At 39.9% G+C, this 16,905-nt stretch overlaps 1 protein-coding gene across 2 annotated transcripts; it reads left to right on the forward strand.

The window, feature by feature from the left end:
• Positions 1 to 49: 49 nt before the first annotated feature.
• On the forward strand, positions 50 to 16,632 carry kpna3 (karyopherin alpha 3 (importin alpha 4)). Of its 2 annotated transcripts, none has more exons than XM_026144388.2 (17): positions 50 to 266; positions 2,789 to 2,833; positions 6,954 to 7,043; positions 8,226 to 8,255; positions 8,377 to 8,429; positions 8,517 to 8,612; positions 10,191 to 10,276; positions 13,020 to 13,106; positions 13,223 to 13,392; positions 13,710 to 13,754; positions 13,901 to 14,032; positions 14,122 to 14,250; positions 14,567 to 14,671; positions 14,945 to 15,016; positions 15,320 to 15,482; positions 15,599 to 15,693; positions 15,807 to 16,632. In XM_026144388.2, the coding sequence occupies exons 1-17, from the start codon at positions 198 to 200 to the stop codon at positions 15,903 to 15,905; spliced, it is 1,566 nt and encodes a 521-aa protein (XP_026000173.1). In that variant the 5' UTR covers positions 50 to 197; the 3' UTR covers positions 15,906 to 16,632. The 2 variants fall into 2 exon arrangements, with proteins under 2 accessions (XP_026000173.1, XP_080147156.1); XM_080291030.1 differs by lacking the exon at positions 50 to 266 and adding an exon at positions 355 to 449.
• Positions 16,633 to 16,905: the final 273 nt, after the last annotated feature.

Genomic DNA, 16,905 nt, shown 5'->3' on the forward strand with positions numbered 1-16,905 from the left:
TTGTCACTGCATCGAGGAAAGCCGTGGAAACCAGGGCAGCCCAGACAGGAGGTATGCAATAACTCCTCCCCTCGCTCTGCGATCTGTTACGTACTCCTCCCTCTCTTCGGAGCCAGCAGCGGCGCAGGAGCTGCCGTGCCTCGTCTTTCACGGAGGAGATCCCGAAAGCCGGAGTAACAGCTAAACCCCATACAGCCATGGCAGAAAACGCCGGCTTAGAAAACCACCGCATCAAGAGCTTTAAAAACAAGGGGCGTGATGTCGAGGTGAGCTGACATATAAACGCTAGTCTTCGTAACACGACTCGAATTAGATTTATGTAGAAAACGACAGTCTTTGGGCCTCCGTGGGGAGCCTGGCCCCGGCAAAGCTCCCTGCCAGCCAGCCAGCCTGCTAGTTAGCAAGCTAGCTGGCTAATGCGAGCTATCGTGAGGAGTTCGCCATCAAAGGTGCTATCTTGCTACCGGTAAAATTCCTCGTAATGAACCAAAGGTGGTGATAGCTATCAAGTGCATACCAGTGGCTTGCAAATATTGTAATGTTTGTGAACGACAAACTGTGTTCTATTTGAATCGTTGGAACTGGGGGAATTAAAGGCAGACGATGTAGCTGTCAGTGCCAGCTAGCGTTGACTAGCTACTTGCAGAGACACCGGTCACAAGCAAGGCTGGGCCCTCCCGGCTCCGTAATCCTGATGTTCGCTCTGTTTTACAGCCAGCTGAACTCAAATGACACCCGTTTTAACTCGCGGCTGTCTCACACAATTGCCATATTAAGCAAAAAGAAAGTGCGTGTGTAATTAAATGTCTGTTCCATATCCACCCTAACCAAATATTGCCCCTCCTTGTTAGCTTGCTAATGTCAAGCAAATGACTAGCATGCGATGCCAGGTGAGGCGGCTGAAGAGGGCTGCTAACTAAGCCACTAAATGGTTAGCTGAAAGGTAGTGATGCGGTGACCTTAGCTTTACGGTACATTTTCAATCAGAAAAGCAAACTACACTGAAATTGCTACAACACCACGATGAAGTGAGGAGAGTCACTTTAGGCACAACATTAAGCTTGCATTGCTGTTAATAATAACTTTTTCTGACACTGCGGTTTTTTATGAAATTTCTTAAGTTAATCTTAGATATATTTCCTAATAAACAGTGCTGTTACAGAATAAATGGTGAGGACATTCATATCAGATTCGCTGCTAAGACTCATTCTAGAAAGCGCCATCAGTAGTCTGTGTGCACAGCTGGCAAATCTACGCTGGGCATTTTGCAGCATCATTCATCTAACGAGTCTAATTATAAATTTCTCTGACAGCATTTGACTGCAATGCTCATTGACATGATTACCAAACCATTTGGGTAAAGGCTGGGTTCAGAGAAGTCAAGATAAAGGAAGCTGGGACCAAATGAAGTACCAGATATCTAGCTTTTTTTTTTTTTTTTTTTTTTTTTTTAAAGATTACATATGTTATTTTTTTGGGTTTCATCAGAAAACAACGCTCAGCCATGGCATTCACCAACAAAGACACACTTGTGCTGGGTTGTTCTGATCTATTGGTAATCCTGTGATAATCCTCAAACAAAGGTATGTCTGGAAATGGCCTTTCAAAAGCCACCAGTTTCCAGAAAAACTCCAGTTTCTAAAAACACAGATTGAAGACCTTTGGGTGGTTGTTTTGAAACTCAGAGTCACTTTGACAAGCACATGGCTACTATGACAGGCAGATTTGTGCCAAGTGAATTCCGGATGCTATTTTTGACAAATTGTTTGACCTGGGTCCTCTTAAGAGTCTCGGCGTGAATTTGAGTTTTTGTAAACGGATGACTCAGACTACAGCAGAGGGGGGGGAAAAAGCCAGTTTGGGGTTTTATTTATTTAGGTCAGGCATAACAGATTGCTCTTCATGTCTGACACCATTTGGAACAGCAATGAATTGCAAAGCAGTAAAGTCTCGCTGCTACAGGCCATAAAACCCTCCTTTTGTTTTACTGCACATCATACACAGTGTGGCTATTGGACAGGTTGTTTTTTGTTTTGTTTTTTTGACTCCCAGTAACAAATCTGAAAAGAGTTGTTGTTTTTTCCTCCTCTTTTGGTGTGTCTGGTAGCACCTGTGTGCCCTCATCAATTTTAATTTTATTTAAACATAATTGTTGTACCAGTATTGTAGGAACTTTTAAATCTTTTAGGTCCATCAAACAATCAGAATTTCAGCAATGAATCAGTTTAAATGTTTTGGTCTAGTTTAATTTCTCTTGATAGTCAGGCTGGGCGGCTACTTTTCATCTCGGCAAAGGAAAACATTTTTCAGCGTACGCGTCGTTATTGTTGTTTTGCCACGGTTGGGAGACACCTCTGCTCTGCAGCCTCCCAAGTTATGACTTTCCCAAATTACGTAAGAGGCTATTTAGGAAAGCAACATGAACCTCTTCAAATAGTCACAAGATCTGAGACCATCTCAAACTGTTCTGGATGAATTGGAAACCCAGCAGACGCACAAATACAGCAATTAGTTACTCTCTTTCTGAGTTGTTTTATTATGACTTTCAGTTGGATTGGTGATGGTTGCCTTTTGTGAGATACAGAATCTTGGTTTTTCATCAATTTTGTGTCACCTGTTTTTGACTAGTGTTGTTTTTTTGGTTTTTTTTTTATTAAATATATATCCATTAAATCACTTGGCGTAAAAGGCTACAGTTTCTATTTTCTAACCACAATAAATGACATGATTTCTCAAAAAAAGTGGGGGGGAAATTTCTCATTTCCTATTGTGTTTGTTTTCATTGCAGACTATGAGAAGACATCGAAATGAAGTGACAGTTGAGTTGAGAAAGGTGAGAAACAATGCCCCATTCATCTACACACACAAGTATTGCAAACCTATTTCTGTTTTTCAACCAATGGATTTGGGCGTATTGGGCTTTAACATGCTTCATATGGATGTTTCACATTAAGAGTTTCTACAAACGCTTGGGACATTTGGGAAGAAATCTGCCTTTGCAACCTGAAATTGCATAGACTGAGGGTTTAGCTTTAGCAGTGCTTTAACCAAAAAGTAGCAGCAGATTCTCTGCGCCATCTGTCTGCCTAAGAAGCATTCAGGCACATGATTGAGCTATAGCATGCTTGCCCTTGTCCAGTACACAATCACTGTGGTTAGATGCACATCCGGGTGTGTAGACTGAGTAAATTACAAGCCATTATGCCGTTAATTAACGCAGCTGGATTGATTAAAATAGGATTCTGTGTGTTCTGTCAGAGATGTGAGACGGGCAACTGAAAAACAGAGCTGAATAGCTGTATTAATAAATGTAGCTTATGAAACTTCTATATTTATATTTTGTAGAGCACAGTGAACATCCTGATGCTGTTAATAGAAGATGATCTGCACTGTAGGTCTGCTTCAGGTGGTTCTGCCAAGAGATTTGCATACTCAAAAAGGACTGGGATTACTTCTGATAATTGTTATGCCATCTGCAAATGTATTTTTGCAGTAAAATTGGATCTTAATTGAATGCAGTGTGCGCCAGTGCACCAAAAGTACCAGAGGCTTCAGAATATATTCAATTTCTACTTTGTGTTGCTAAATTATGTAAAACGGCAACAACAAATGGTTCTGGATTAAAGTTTATTTGATCAACTTAAATACGGAGATTACATTGAAAGGGCAAAAATAACCTTAATTGTTTTTTCTTCCTTTCCTGTCTGCATTGAGTGTTAGCTTAACATATGAAGGGGAGGTAGATCCCCCTCTACCTCCGTTCATAAGGTGTCATTTGGGTATTTATTTTGTCCTGCACCACAAAAGGAAATCAGTATGATGTTATTAAAATGCAAACTGATCTTTTTTTTTTTTTTTTTTTTTTTTTTTAAATCCACTTTACCGAATCAGTTTATTCATTGCTAGTATGTTTAGCTTTGAATCCATATTTTTGGGGGTATTTCAAGGATTGGCCCAATCGTTAACCTCTAGGTATAGCATCACTTTTCATTTGCTGGGTAATATTTTCAACTAATTGTGCTGCTTCTTTAGGGTGTGGAGTCATTAAGAGATGTGATTCAGTTAACTGATCTTAACTGAAAAGAAGTATTGCATTCATTCTGCTCTCTGTTGTGGCTTCATCAGTGAACACATATAAATGAGTTCACTGAAAAGTCTGCGTGTCTCAACAATACCTTTTCTACCCGATCACAAGTGATGTGCTGCAGCTTGTATCATGTTTTTCTGTATGTGATTCTATTGGCATTGCTCTAGTATGGGTGTTTTCTATTGTTTTGTTTTGTGTGTTGTTGTTTTGTTTTGGGGGGGGGGATCTTTAGACAACTCCCTGGCTGTTCTATATACAAGAACTAGAATCCATTTAGGTTATGTTGTTGAAGCCATTCCGACAGTGGGCTCCTAATCTGTTAATTTGAGTTATTAAGTAATCCCAAGTTTGCATCTGATTTTTTTTTATTTTTTAAACTTTTTAACATGTTTGAGAAGAATCATTGTTTTTGTTGCACAAGTTGTTAGTCATATGTAGATTTCTACAAATGTAGCCTTTGTGGACACTTTAAAGTGCCAGATAGATATTCCTTACAGATCCTGCAATTAACACCATGAGGACAAAGTCATTTGTAGATATTTTATGATTTTAAATGACTGGAAGCCGGTCCTCAAGAAGCTTTAGATCAGAAACAAGATCTGTATGATCTGCATTGAGACTTTGAAATTTGTCTTTAATTGAAATTGTGGCTCTTAAAAATTTGAGCTGTTTACCAACAGTTCAGTCTTTACAGCAGGGAAACCAAATCCCAAGTGAAACCACTTCTTAGAAACTTTCTTTTAAGCTTACTGATGTGTCAGAGCCTGTTCTCACTTTTATGTAGTTGGAAGCTGATTTCAATTTATTGCCACTGCTAGCTTGGTGAGGAATATAGCAGGTTTTAATGGGCGACTTGCTAGGAAAATGGGAAGTAGGTGGAGTAATTTATTGAAACTTGTGCAAATATGCATGGAAACATACAGAATATGAGTGAAATTCTAATGACCTTGGAAGTCAATATTTTGTATGACCACCATTTAAAGCTCGTTGGATGTTGCCTGCTTTTATTTATTTAAATGATCCCACACAGTTTCAATACTGTTGCTTTGAAAGAGTCATTTTTGTATTTTTGTTGTTGTTTTTATGTGTATGTTTGTTTCCCCACCCTCCACCCAGGTGTGCTTTTTGCAGCGTGTTTGGGTTTGTCATGCAGACTCTCTCCAGATGGTTTTACATGGTGGATTAAAATTTTATGGTACTTTTCTCTGTTCATAATTCCACCAATTTTGCAAACACCTCCAACACCACTGGCTAAGATGGAGCCCCAAACCATGATGGTGGCTGCACCGTGGTTTTCAAATGCCTTAAATTGACAGTCATTTGAACTATAAATTTCAAATTTGGATTAATTTCTCTAACTGAGCACTAACTTTCAGTCTAGTTGATGATCAATTGAAGGGTCAGATGCATCTCTCAGTTCTGTGGGAGGATCCCCCCCCCGACGATACTTCTTAAGGACATGACTTTCAGATGCTATAGAAGATGGCCTGGCTGCTTTCTTTCCTTTTGTAAAGCTCAAGACTCTTGTGCAGGACTGTATATTTCATGTTAAAAAAGCAAAACAAAAAACTAAAGCTTTAAGATAAATGTAGTGGAGTAAATGCTGTGCCGCTCTTTAGAATCACCTGCATGTTGCAAGAGGGAGGCTGGCTGCTCTCAGCTTGAGCAAAGTGTACAGGAAGTCTGCCATATTTAAAGCTCCAAATTAATGTCTGCAAATAGAGATAACTTTATTTTATTTTTTTCTTTATTTAGTTTAGCTGTGTTTGTCGTTGTGTAAAACAAACCAGAAGTGGGTGGGTGGAGCTAGAAACATTTTCTTCACATTTAAACTTTGCATATGTGGTTTGATAGAGGACCTTTATTGGTATTTTAATGTGAAAATATTGACTGCTTATTTATTTTTAAACTGACCCTAGGCCAGTTGGTTAGGGCAAATGGGGTTCTGTAGAACCTGCAAGAAATCCAGAAGCATGTTTTTGTTCATGTTCATGTCATGTTCATTTTAACCACGTGTGTGAAATTGACACACTGTCCCTGTGTTTTTGTAGTTCCCAGTCTCCCCATATTGGAGGGGTATCTGGTTAGTGGAAGGTGAAAGTGACTCTACTCTAATTTAGTGTAAAGTGAGAGAAATTTATATTGACTGTTTCCAAGTAACATTTCTATAAAAATCTGTTCTTAGCAACACAGCATTGAACAACTGAACACTATTAAGACAGTTGCCATATATAATCACCACACTTAGAAAAAGAAGCGTATAAGATGTATAAGACCTAAACTTGAAATTCAAATTAACACGTGGTAAACTGTGGCATTGTGCTTTCAGGGAGAGTCGGAGAATGTTGGTAAACCAATGCATAAAGCAGCACAGCCTTCAGTAGCTGGGGATGTTGAAACATAAAATATTACTGCTGAGGTGGTCTCAAGTCTGGTACATTCCATTTGGATCAGAGGAACAAGAAGCACTGCACTAGCTGATTAGTCATCAGTGACGCACATCGGCACTCTGAGCTGGAATGTAGGGCAAGGGAATCTCCTCCTACCACTGACTCGCATGTCCTGTAGATTGATACCAAATGAAAACGTTTGATGGGGACGCCGAGTGTGTTGAGGGTTAAAGGGTAAAGGTTCAGCGTCTGTTTGCTTTGTGGGTTCTCCTGCAGGCATTCTTTTCTGGATTAACCCCTATGATACGAGATTCTTTTCATCTGGCATGCTGGATATCCTGCAGAAAATGAAAAAGTTTGGCAAAGAGAAAAACGCTCTGCCTAGACTCACTGTTGGTTTAAGAATTCATGAATGCATTAATGAATGCTTTCATCTCCTCCTCTCATTGGTCTTCTTGTCTTTTTTCTCTTGTCAGAACAAACGAGACGAACATTTACTGAAGAAGAGAAATGTCCCGCAGGAGGAGAGTCTGGAGGACTCTGATGTCGACTCAGACTTCAAAGGGGTAAGTGTGGGTGTGTGGTGGGTTTGATTTGAGTGAGCGAGATGTAGCGAAACCGGACTATATGGATATCAGGTCAGAAGGGTTAAAAAGGTGGGCAATGTACCGCGTATGGGATGTGTCAATAGGATTCCAGTTAGAAAAAAAAAAAATCACTTTAATCTCTCATCTTTTTAGATGACGAGGTTGTTAATTAGTATGCCAGGTGATACTGAGAGGAACCCCCACTTAATTTTTTTTAAATTATTATTATTCAGCCTGCATAGTTCTCATACAACCAGGGGAGGATGAAAAATAAAAAGCATGACATTGTGTAATATCTTGCCAGAAGCCTGAACACTAGGTGTCAAAAGCAGGGAGGGTTCATCACACTGTTAAGACTTAACAGTGACTAATGCCATAGAAGATCCCAGTCTTATAAAATCTCAGTACAGACTTTGACTCACTGTAATTGCAAGAATTTTGCAACATTGTTTAGAGTCTTGTAGTTGGGTATAAAACATTTCATTCACCCCATACCAAAGCCCAGAAGAACCGTTTACCCCTTTGGATTGTCAGAAACAAAGGTAGTCTGATATAAAGGTCGAATGTGCAGCTTTCTGCTTTTTTTTTTTGTTTTGTTTTCATCAGTATTATCTGAAAGCAACCAGGAATTTCACATATGTGCACTAGAGGTGCTCCCTAATGAACTAGCAGGTGCATATTTACAATACCAGTTTATTATTTGACTTGTGAGGCAGAGAAAGAATGTGTTGCAGTAACAAGAAATACAAAATTGTAATGCACTACTTTGTAAAATGTAAATCTTACAACCAAGCCAACTGTTTAACAATACGAGCAAAATCTGTAGTGATTCTGAATGTGTCACAACAAAACAGCAAGTAGGCTATGCAGCGTTAATGCAAATGGCTAATTTTTGTCTTCACATGATGAGCCATCTTTGCAGTTGGTCTGCAATGTTCTTCATCTTTTTGGAGTCTTTCCTCTCAAAATGATCCCACACTTTGGATTTCCTGTCCAGTCTAGTAAATTTAATGAAGTTAGTTAGTTTGTTATATTAACCCTGAATAACGAATAAAATGCACCATAGTGACAATGTGTAGCGTTAGCTCTTCACTTGCTATTGATTGCATGTTCTTAGCAAATTACGACATTGCTAATATTCTTCATTTTCTCTTTGCTTAGCAAAATGTTACGCTCGATGCCATTCTACAGGTACGTTTATCTCGTTCACGCCTTTTAACAAATATTGAATCCTTTCCCAAATGTACCAGCAGTGCTACCTTAACTTTTGGCTAGTTATGCTGATGTCAGTTATGGCTCTTGTTCACTGCAGAACGCTACCAGCGATAATGCGGTTGTACAGCTCAGTGCTGTACAGGCAGCCAGGTGAGTAGCTGATGAAACACTTTTGTATAAATACCAGTTCTTCCTTGTGTTTTCTGGTGTTAACTTTTTTGCATTCGATTTTTTTAGAAAACTGCTCTCAAGTGACCGAAATCCTCCCATTGATGATTTGATAAAATCTGGGATCCTGCCTATTTTAGTCAAATGCCTGGAAAGGGATGACAAGTAAGTGTGCTTCCTAAGTAGTACTTTTTTATTAAAGTTTTTTAAAATTATTTTTTTGTTTAGCTTTTTGTTAATGTAATAACTTTTATTACTGATCCTGCTGCATCATTTCTCTGCTGCAGTAGAATCATTGTGTGCATGAGAGTGTTTCCCACTGTGTCCACACGTTAGTGTGTGGAGGCATGCAGGGCAGCTGGCTCATCCTCTCAGTACAAACCAAGCCAAATATATCAACATTCCTGTCTCTCGGAGTTCCCCAATTCCCAGGACCTTGTGTTCACTGAGGGGGGGGGCAGGAATGAAAAACTCGAGTGAAAGAGCTTGTAAGGAAGTAATTGTAAAGATTTTACCATGACAACTAACAGCTGATAGCATCATGTTGACATTATTAGATATTTGTACATCAGGACTGGACTATTAAACTAGTTGATAGGGGGGCTTTGGGTTTTTTACCCCTCTCCACTCCTCCCCACGCCAGCGATCATCACACTTCACTTCACCTAATTGTTGCCAATGCTGTGGCTATATTTAGCAGCTTTAAACACCCCTTTTTTTCTTTTTCCTTTTTTTTCCCCCTCTTCCCCAAAAGTGCCAAACAAGTAATTAGGGAATAAACGCTCAATAGTGCTGCACTACAATGACAAGCTTTTGCTCTCGGATGGCAGACACAGCACTGCTTTGTGTATGTTGTTTTCAGTGAGTGGCACTAGCAGCAGTACCCTTAAAATATTCACTGCTGATTACTATTGAAGCTCCTGAACCCAAAAATCGTATTCAGGGCAGCCCTTAATATGTTGCCATAGCGCTGTGGCAGAAACCCAAGCCAGCTCAGCTTGATGTAAAGCCTCACAATAGAATTTACAGCATGAAAACCTCTGCCAATTAAAAATGGACAACCTGTCCTTTGGAGGTCTATAAATTATCTGTGAATGCCTGGCAGGGCAGGAAATAAAGCGGGTCTCTTCACAACTGGATACCTCCCAAAAAGAAGCTGTTTTATTCTTTTAAATCCCAGAAGGTGAAACTTAGAAACTTCAGATCATGGCAGGTTGTCTGATGAAACATTTCTTTGGGAAGACGGAATTACCATCCTTTGTTACAATTAGCTAGCATTTGGCTGGTGGGTGGCGTGAGAATCACTTTTATGTGTGTGATTTTTATTTTGTGTTGCATCAGTTTTCCTAAACTCATTTTAATGATGGTTCTCCATTTTGAGTGCAGTTAAACTGAATGACACAGTTTCTAGACCTTTCTGGTGTCAGATTTGTTATCTGTCACAAGATCTTGGATTACCTGTATTAATTCTGCTGTTGTAGTTATCTTTTTCTTGAAAAGCCAGCCGTTGAAAACTCTGTTCTCTAAATGAGCACCACAGTTTGGTTAAAGCATGTTTTGCTCTAATTAGTTCAAGAAGGCCCAAAACAAATATGTTAAGAATTTGAAATGGCAAGTGGGGGGGGGGGGGGGGTTGCACATGGATATTATTAATCCCTGCTCCTTCCATTCTGTCTCGTCTACTGCAGAATAAATTAGCTTACTTTGTTTTCTAACTGGTTTTGTTTTCCCTCTGTCTTACAGCCCGTCGCTTCAGTTTGAGGCAGCTTGGGCTCTGACCAACATTGCCTCTGGGACGTCAGCACAGACCCAGGCTGTGGTTAAATCCAGTAAGCTGACCCCACGGTTCATGTTCCCCTGTGTTACCCCTTCAGTCTGTGTTTATATTCTGTCTGCAATTTGCCAAGCAAGCATATTTATTTATTTTTTCACCCAGTAAGGCTTAGTTAGTTCTTGGGATAATGCTTTTTTTTTTTCTGCCTCAAAGTAAAACATGGTTATCTAATAAAACTAACATGACTCTATAGCTAAAACCATGTTTAATATTCAAAAGATAAGATGGCTGTTAGAGATGTGGAACAACTTAGTTTGAAATTATGGAAAGCCCCATATTAAACACATGCATGTTTGCTGAGAGTTATAATGAGGGGTAATTTATGCTTAGACGTCTACATGGCACATTTAATCATGTTGGCATTTTAAAAAAAAAAAAAAAAAAAAAAAGACACAGCATCCCTTTCTGTTGCTGGGAAAGCTTTGTACTCACTTGCTATCGGTCTAACATATTTTAATGATAAATTTGTAAATTTTGAAGACCATGAACAAATTGGTTTAGACAAAAGGTTTCTTTATGGTCCAGCCAGTGCATCGAATGAATCAAACTATAATGGTTGTAGCGTATGTATATATTTGCATTGCACTTCCATTTTCTCTATATGAGTGGGCCAATCTTGACAAAATTTGCATAAACACTGCCAAGGCATTTTGAGTGCCAACATCTATATGACACACATTTTATACAGATCCCACAATCATCTTTTTTTTTTTTTTTTTTTTTTTTTGTGTACATTTGAGAGTTCAGTTAAGCACCAAATGGAGTGTTGGATTGGAATAGTGTGTCACACAATATAATGTACACTATTGCCAGAAGTATTCACTCAGTCATTCAATTCAGGTGTGCCAATTGCATCAATGTTAATGTGTATAAAATCAAGCACCTAGGCATGCAGGCTGCTTCTACAAACATTTGTGAAAGAATGGGTTGCTCTCAAGAGCTCAGTAAATTCCAGTTTGGTACCATAATAGGATGTACCCAGTGCAGCAAGTCCACTTGTGAAATTTTCTTGCTATTAAATATTCCACAGTTGACTGTTAGTGGCATTATAACAAAGTGGAAGCTACTGGGAATGACAGAAACAACAGCAACTCGGCCAAAAAGTGGTAGACACATGATGGTCTGCACAGAGGTCGCCAACTTTCTGCAGTCAGTTACTACAGACCTCACAACTTTACATCACCTTTAGCTCAAGAACAGTGTGTAGAAAGAGCTTCATGGAATGTGTTTCCCTGGCCTACCAGTTGCATCCAAGCCTTACATCACCAATTGCAAAGCAAAGATTTGGATGCAGTGGTGTAAAGCACACCACCCTTGACTCTAGAACAGTGGAGACGTGTTCTCTGGAGCAATAAATCACTGTTCTCCATTTGGTATCCGATAGATGAGTCTGGGTTTGCCAGTTGCCAGGAGAACCGTACTTGTGTGACTGCACTGTGTCAATGGTAAAGTGTAGTGGGTTAGTGGATTATTGTGTGGGGCTGTGTTTTAGGATTTGTTATAGCGAAAGGCACTTTTAATGCGTCAGCATTCCAAGACAATTTGGACAATTTCATGCTTCCAACTCTGTGGGAACAGTTTGGGAGCAGCCTCTTCCTGTTCCGAAACGACTGCGCATGAGTGCACAAAGAACGGTCCATAAAGACATGGATGAGCAAGTTTGTCATGGAAGAGCTGCACAGTGTCTTGATCTCAGCCTGACACAACACCTTTCGGTTGAATCGCAGTGGAGACTGAGCCAGGCCTTCTCATCTAGCATCGGTGTCTGACCTCACAAATGTGTTTCTGGAAGAATGATAAAAAAAAATTCCATAAACACACTCCTAAACCTTGTGAAAAGCCTTCCCAGAAGAGTTGAAGCTGTTATTGCTGCAAAGGCTGGGCTAACATCATTTTAAACCCTATGTATCAGGAATGATATGTCACTCGTGTTCATATGCATGTGAAGGCAGATGAGCAAATACGTTTGACACAATGTAGTGTGTCATAGCATCATACTGTAATGATTGTAACACATGCATGTTTATGTTCCCGTAGTAAGTTGAATCAAATGTCTGGATTTCACATCACCAAGTTGTGATTGTGACCATAAAGAAACAGAAGTGAGTGTAAGTCCTCAGCATTTTGAGAGTGAGTGCGTAGAGCCAGTTACCAAACCATTTCATTAATAGCCATAACATATTACACCATGTGTTACAGCTATTTTTATTTTTTATTTTTTTATTTTTATAGTCATTTAACACCTGAGCCATTACGGTGCCCCTGTAGAAAGCTGTATCGATTAGCATAGAAGCCTATTGTCTAGAAGATGTAGTACTTGGAGTATAGCTGAAAGCTTTCTTCATAATACAGAACCATCTCTAAAGTGGAGAGGACCTGCTTGTATGAGGGGTGTATGTGAAAAATGACCATTCATCTCACCCCTCCATAATAACTGTTAGTCCTAAACAAATCAGGTGTCTGTGTCAGTTTCATCTCTGTTAGTCTCTATAGAAATACAAGTGTCTTAACCCATTGTGGTCCAGCATGGTTGGAGCAGATGTAATGATAGTTCAACACATTACTGTGCGTAAGGCAAAAGTCTGTTGGCTCATTCTGCAAGACAAGTGGTGGACATTTGGACTCATGTTTTGTTTGTTTGGTTTTATCCCCCTTGCTAGATTCTGATCATTTAAGGTGGCAAAATAAACAGTCCATCACCCTGGGCACATCTGATAGTTTAATCTTTGTGCTTGCAGATGCAGTGCCCTTGTTCTTGCGACTGCTACAATCTCCTCACCAGAACGTATGTGAACAGGCTGTGTGGGCTTTAGGAAACATTATAGGTGAGTGTCCCTCTATGATAGATGTGCTTGTTTTTTATTTTGTTTTTATTTATTTTAATACTGCTTGGAAGCAACCATCCAGAGTTCTGTTGACCTCTGCCCCCTTGCACAATCAGGTGATGGGCCACAGTGCAGGGATTATGTCATCTCTCTGGGTGTGGTCAAGCCCCTGCTTTCTTTCATCAATCCATCAATCCCCATCACCTTCCTCCGTAATGTTACCTGGGTCATTGTTAACCTCTGCCGCAACAAGGATCCACCACCACCCATGGAGACTGTGCAAGAGGTGGGTGTGACTGCATGTGTATGTGTGCGCGTGCGTGCGTGTGTGTACCAGCTCTCATGTGCCATACAGATGGTTGAGTTTCTTTGCATTTGACTCTGTCACAGCAGGCTGAGTCACGCTGAGCTTTTACAGCACATTTTCAGTAGCCAAATCAGCCTCTTCACCCCGGGGAACTTCTGACTAGAAAGCTTTTGCTGACAATTGAAGTCTGGTTTTGACAGCTGTTCCTCTTGTGATGTTTTTTTTCTCCTGTTTTTACCTTCATCTATTCCTTTGCCTACTTCCAACCCACTCACAACCTACTTCTTTCCCCACAGATATTGCCTGCCCTCTGTGTGCTAATATATCACACCGACATAAATGTAAGTATCAGGCTGTGCTGTGATTACTCAAGTTATCGGTTTACTAATGTACATAAATTATAAAGACAAAATTTAGTGCTTAGTTTTTTCAGTTCTAGCAGTATAGTAACTGTCTCAATTCTTACGTGTTCTGACTCTGTGTATAGATCCTAGTAGACACAGTGTGGGCTTTGTCCTATCTGACGGACGGAGGCAACGAGCAGATTCAGATGGTCATTGATTCTGGAGTTGTTCCATTTCTTGTGCCTCTCCTCAGCCATCAGGAGGTGAAAGTTCAGGTAAGACTAATTCAGTCCTCCCACCCGGTCCACACTCTGAAGCCAATTTTTATTTGAAGTTGTATTCCTCTTTTGTTCACAAACTACAGACGGCAGCTCTGAGGGCAGTGGGAAACATTGTGACGGGGACAGATGAGCAGACACAGGTGGTTCTCAACTGTGATGTTCTGTCACACTTCCCCAACCTGCTCACACATCCTAAAGAAAAAATTAATAAGGTATGAGATCCTCAGCCTTTAAGCTCATTATGCTTTTTCTTCTAGTTTCTTATAGCTTTACATTAAAGTAAATGGAGAGTAAAGTAGTATTTATTGTACAGATAATGTAATGGGAGCAAGTTTTTTTGTTGTATGTAGTTATTTTATTTAATTACACTCAAAGCTTGAGAGTTGTAAGTTAAACTGGTACTAATCTGTACTTAAAATCCATTATTTAGGTGAAATGTTAAAATATTTTTTATTGAAGCAGATTCATTCTATATAATACACTGAATGCAGTCTTTTTTTTGACCATTTGTGATTGGTCTGTTTGCAGGAAGCAGTCTGGTTCCTGTCCAACATTACAGCTGGGAACCAGCAGCAAGTCCAAGCTGTGATTGATGCTGGTCTGATTCCTATGATCATTCACCAACTGGCTAAGGTTTGTGTGTGGTTAGAAATTGGAGGAAGGGGGGGAAGCTCAAGATTTTCTCTAGTTTCTGTTCAGTTCTGTCCCCGCATGGTACCAGACACACGATGTGTAAATTCATCTTGGCATTTAGTTGCACTGACACCTTTTTATATTTTCTAGCCAGAAAGCAGAACAGTTTCTGATAGAAGACATGGAGACTGAATGCATATTTGGCCTACATATTGTGTGTATTTTGGCAATTTGCTGTGTAGTACATTTTGGTGACAGCCTGGCTCTCTACAGGGTGATTTTGGCACTCAGAAGGAGGCAGCATGGGCCATCAGCAACCTCACCATCAGTGGGAGGAAAGACCAGGTGAGCTTGGCTTGTGGACCAGACAAGATTTTTTTTTTTTTTGTACTTGGTTTAAAAAGATTTGCTACAGTGAAATGGGTATATGTTGTTTTAATGAAAAAAACAAACTGCATTTCTTCACTGCAGTAGGAAATGTTTGCCTCATTGTTTCTTTCAAGAAGCAGAAAAATAATAATTGTAGGCTGAAGCTACACAACATTGACTTAAGTTATGAAGGTCACTGTGAGTGCACTTTCCACACTTGTAACCATGTACCTATGTTGTAATCAAGTATGGATGTGGTGTATGTGTGGGTTTGTGTAGGTGGAGTTCTTAGTGGAGCAGAATGTCATCCCTCCGTTCTGTAACCTGCTGTCCGTGAAGGACTCCCAGGTGGTGCAAGTCGTCCTGGATGGCCTGAAAAATATTCTCATCATGGCAGGAGATGAAGCCAGTACTATTGCTGAGATCATAGAGGAGTGTGGAGGTCTGTGTTTGATGGTTTCCTTGTACCCTCTTAGAAACTTGGTGTAATTGGATTGTTTATCTTACTGAAGTTTTTTATAATGTTTGTTTCTAAAACTGTTGTTTTGTCTTTTTCAGGTTTGGAGAAGATAGAAAATTTGCAGCAGCATGAGAATGAGGATATCTACAAACTAGCCTTTGAGATTATTGATCAGTACTTTTCAGGAGACGATGTGAGTTAACCGCCACCATGCGTCTCACTTTCTGTTATTTTGGATTTGTTTTCCTTTTTGGGCAATGTCTTACTCTAGCATTCGATCTTACAATGTTTGTTCTTTTTTTTCAGATTGATGAAGATCCTAGCTTGATTCCTGAAACTACTCAAGGAGGAACCTTCAATTTTGATCCAGCTTCCAACATGCAAACAAAGGAGTTTAATTTCTAAAAACCAGGATGTTTGGTTCAACCAGTTGCACGGGTACTCTGTAATCACCCCAGACATTCATCCATCTCTCCTCCAATCTGGCAACCTGGTACAGAAGGATATACTTAGCATCACGTCAACATGGAAACTCACCACTGAAGGGTTTACCCACCCCCATCTCTGCACTATGGGGTGTTTTTTTTTTTTTTCTTCTTTTAAATGGTCATCGTTCACAGAACACTGCAACCCTTCATAGGAGTCCTTGTTATCCAACAGGCATATTCACCATCTGGCAACCTGCATCAGGAAGATTGTCAGTATTTTCTGCCAGTGCTTCTAAAATGTCACACAGAAAGGAAACCAGAAGGAAGGAAAAGCCTTCACGGAAAGATTCAATTGCCAAATGTCAAGTTCTCACAAAGACGGAAAAATATAAGCACATTTTCAGACACATGAACACGCATGCATATACACGCACTTTTTTTTTTTGACACTTAGAAGAATTTGTGTGCATACTTCAGTTAGAAGCCATCATATCACTCATGGGGAAGAAATACTGCTGTTTGTTTGTGCTTTATTTTGTGCTTTCCCCTTCCCTGGATTGTCCTCTAGTGTTACTTCACCCATGCACACTGACATACTACAAGTACATACATTAATACATTTCGTGACACTGATTCCTGATAGCCAGGGCACACCAATATCCTCTCTCTCGCCCAGTTTAAAGAGTTAATCCCAGAGCTAAGCCATGATTAACCACGGACCCCCACTGCCCTCCCAGGAGAGTCCTTGGGCAGGTGGAGGGGCGAAAGGGCTCTAAGGCAACAAGAGGACTCCGTGGCAAACTGACTGACGGGACTTCTGACTCAATGGCGTCACTTTTTTAATGTGACCTCTGTTGAATTATCAAACTTACTGTTCGTTTTAAAAAAAATCATCAAAAATGTGAAGAAAATGCCATAATTCTTTTTTTTTTTTTTTTTTTTTTTTTTTCCCCAATACAACTGTTAAGACCTGCTAA

The sequence above is a fragment of the Astatotilapia calliptera genome, chromosome 16 (genome assembly GCF_964374335.1).
Source record: "Astatotilapia calliptera chromosome 16, fAstCal68.1, whole genome shotgun sequence".
NCBI classification, from domain to species: Eukaryota; Metazoa; Chordata; class Actinopteri; order Cichliformes; family Cichlidae; genus Astatotilapia; species Astatotilapia calliptera.

Coding starts and splice junctions, on each gene's coding strand:
- kpna3 (XM_026144388.2), top strand. CDS start 198: ATGGCAGAAAACGCCGGCTTAGAAAACCACCGCATCAAGAGCTTTAAA. Junction 2,834..6,953: donor TGACAGTTGAGTTGAGAAAG/GTGAGAAACAAT, acceptor TTCTCTTGTCAG/AACAAACGAGACGAACATTT. Junction 14,033..14,121: donor ATCAGGAGGTGAAAGTTCAG/GTAAGACTAATT, acceptor CACAAACTACAG/ACGGCAGCTCTGAGGGCAGT.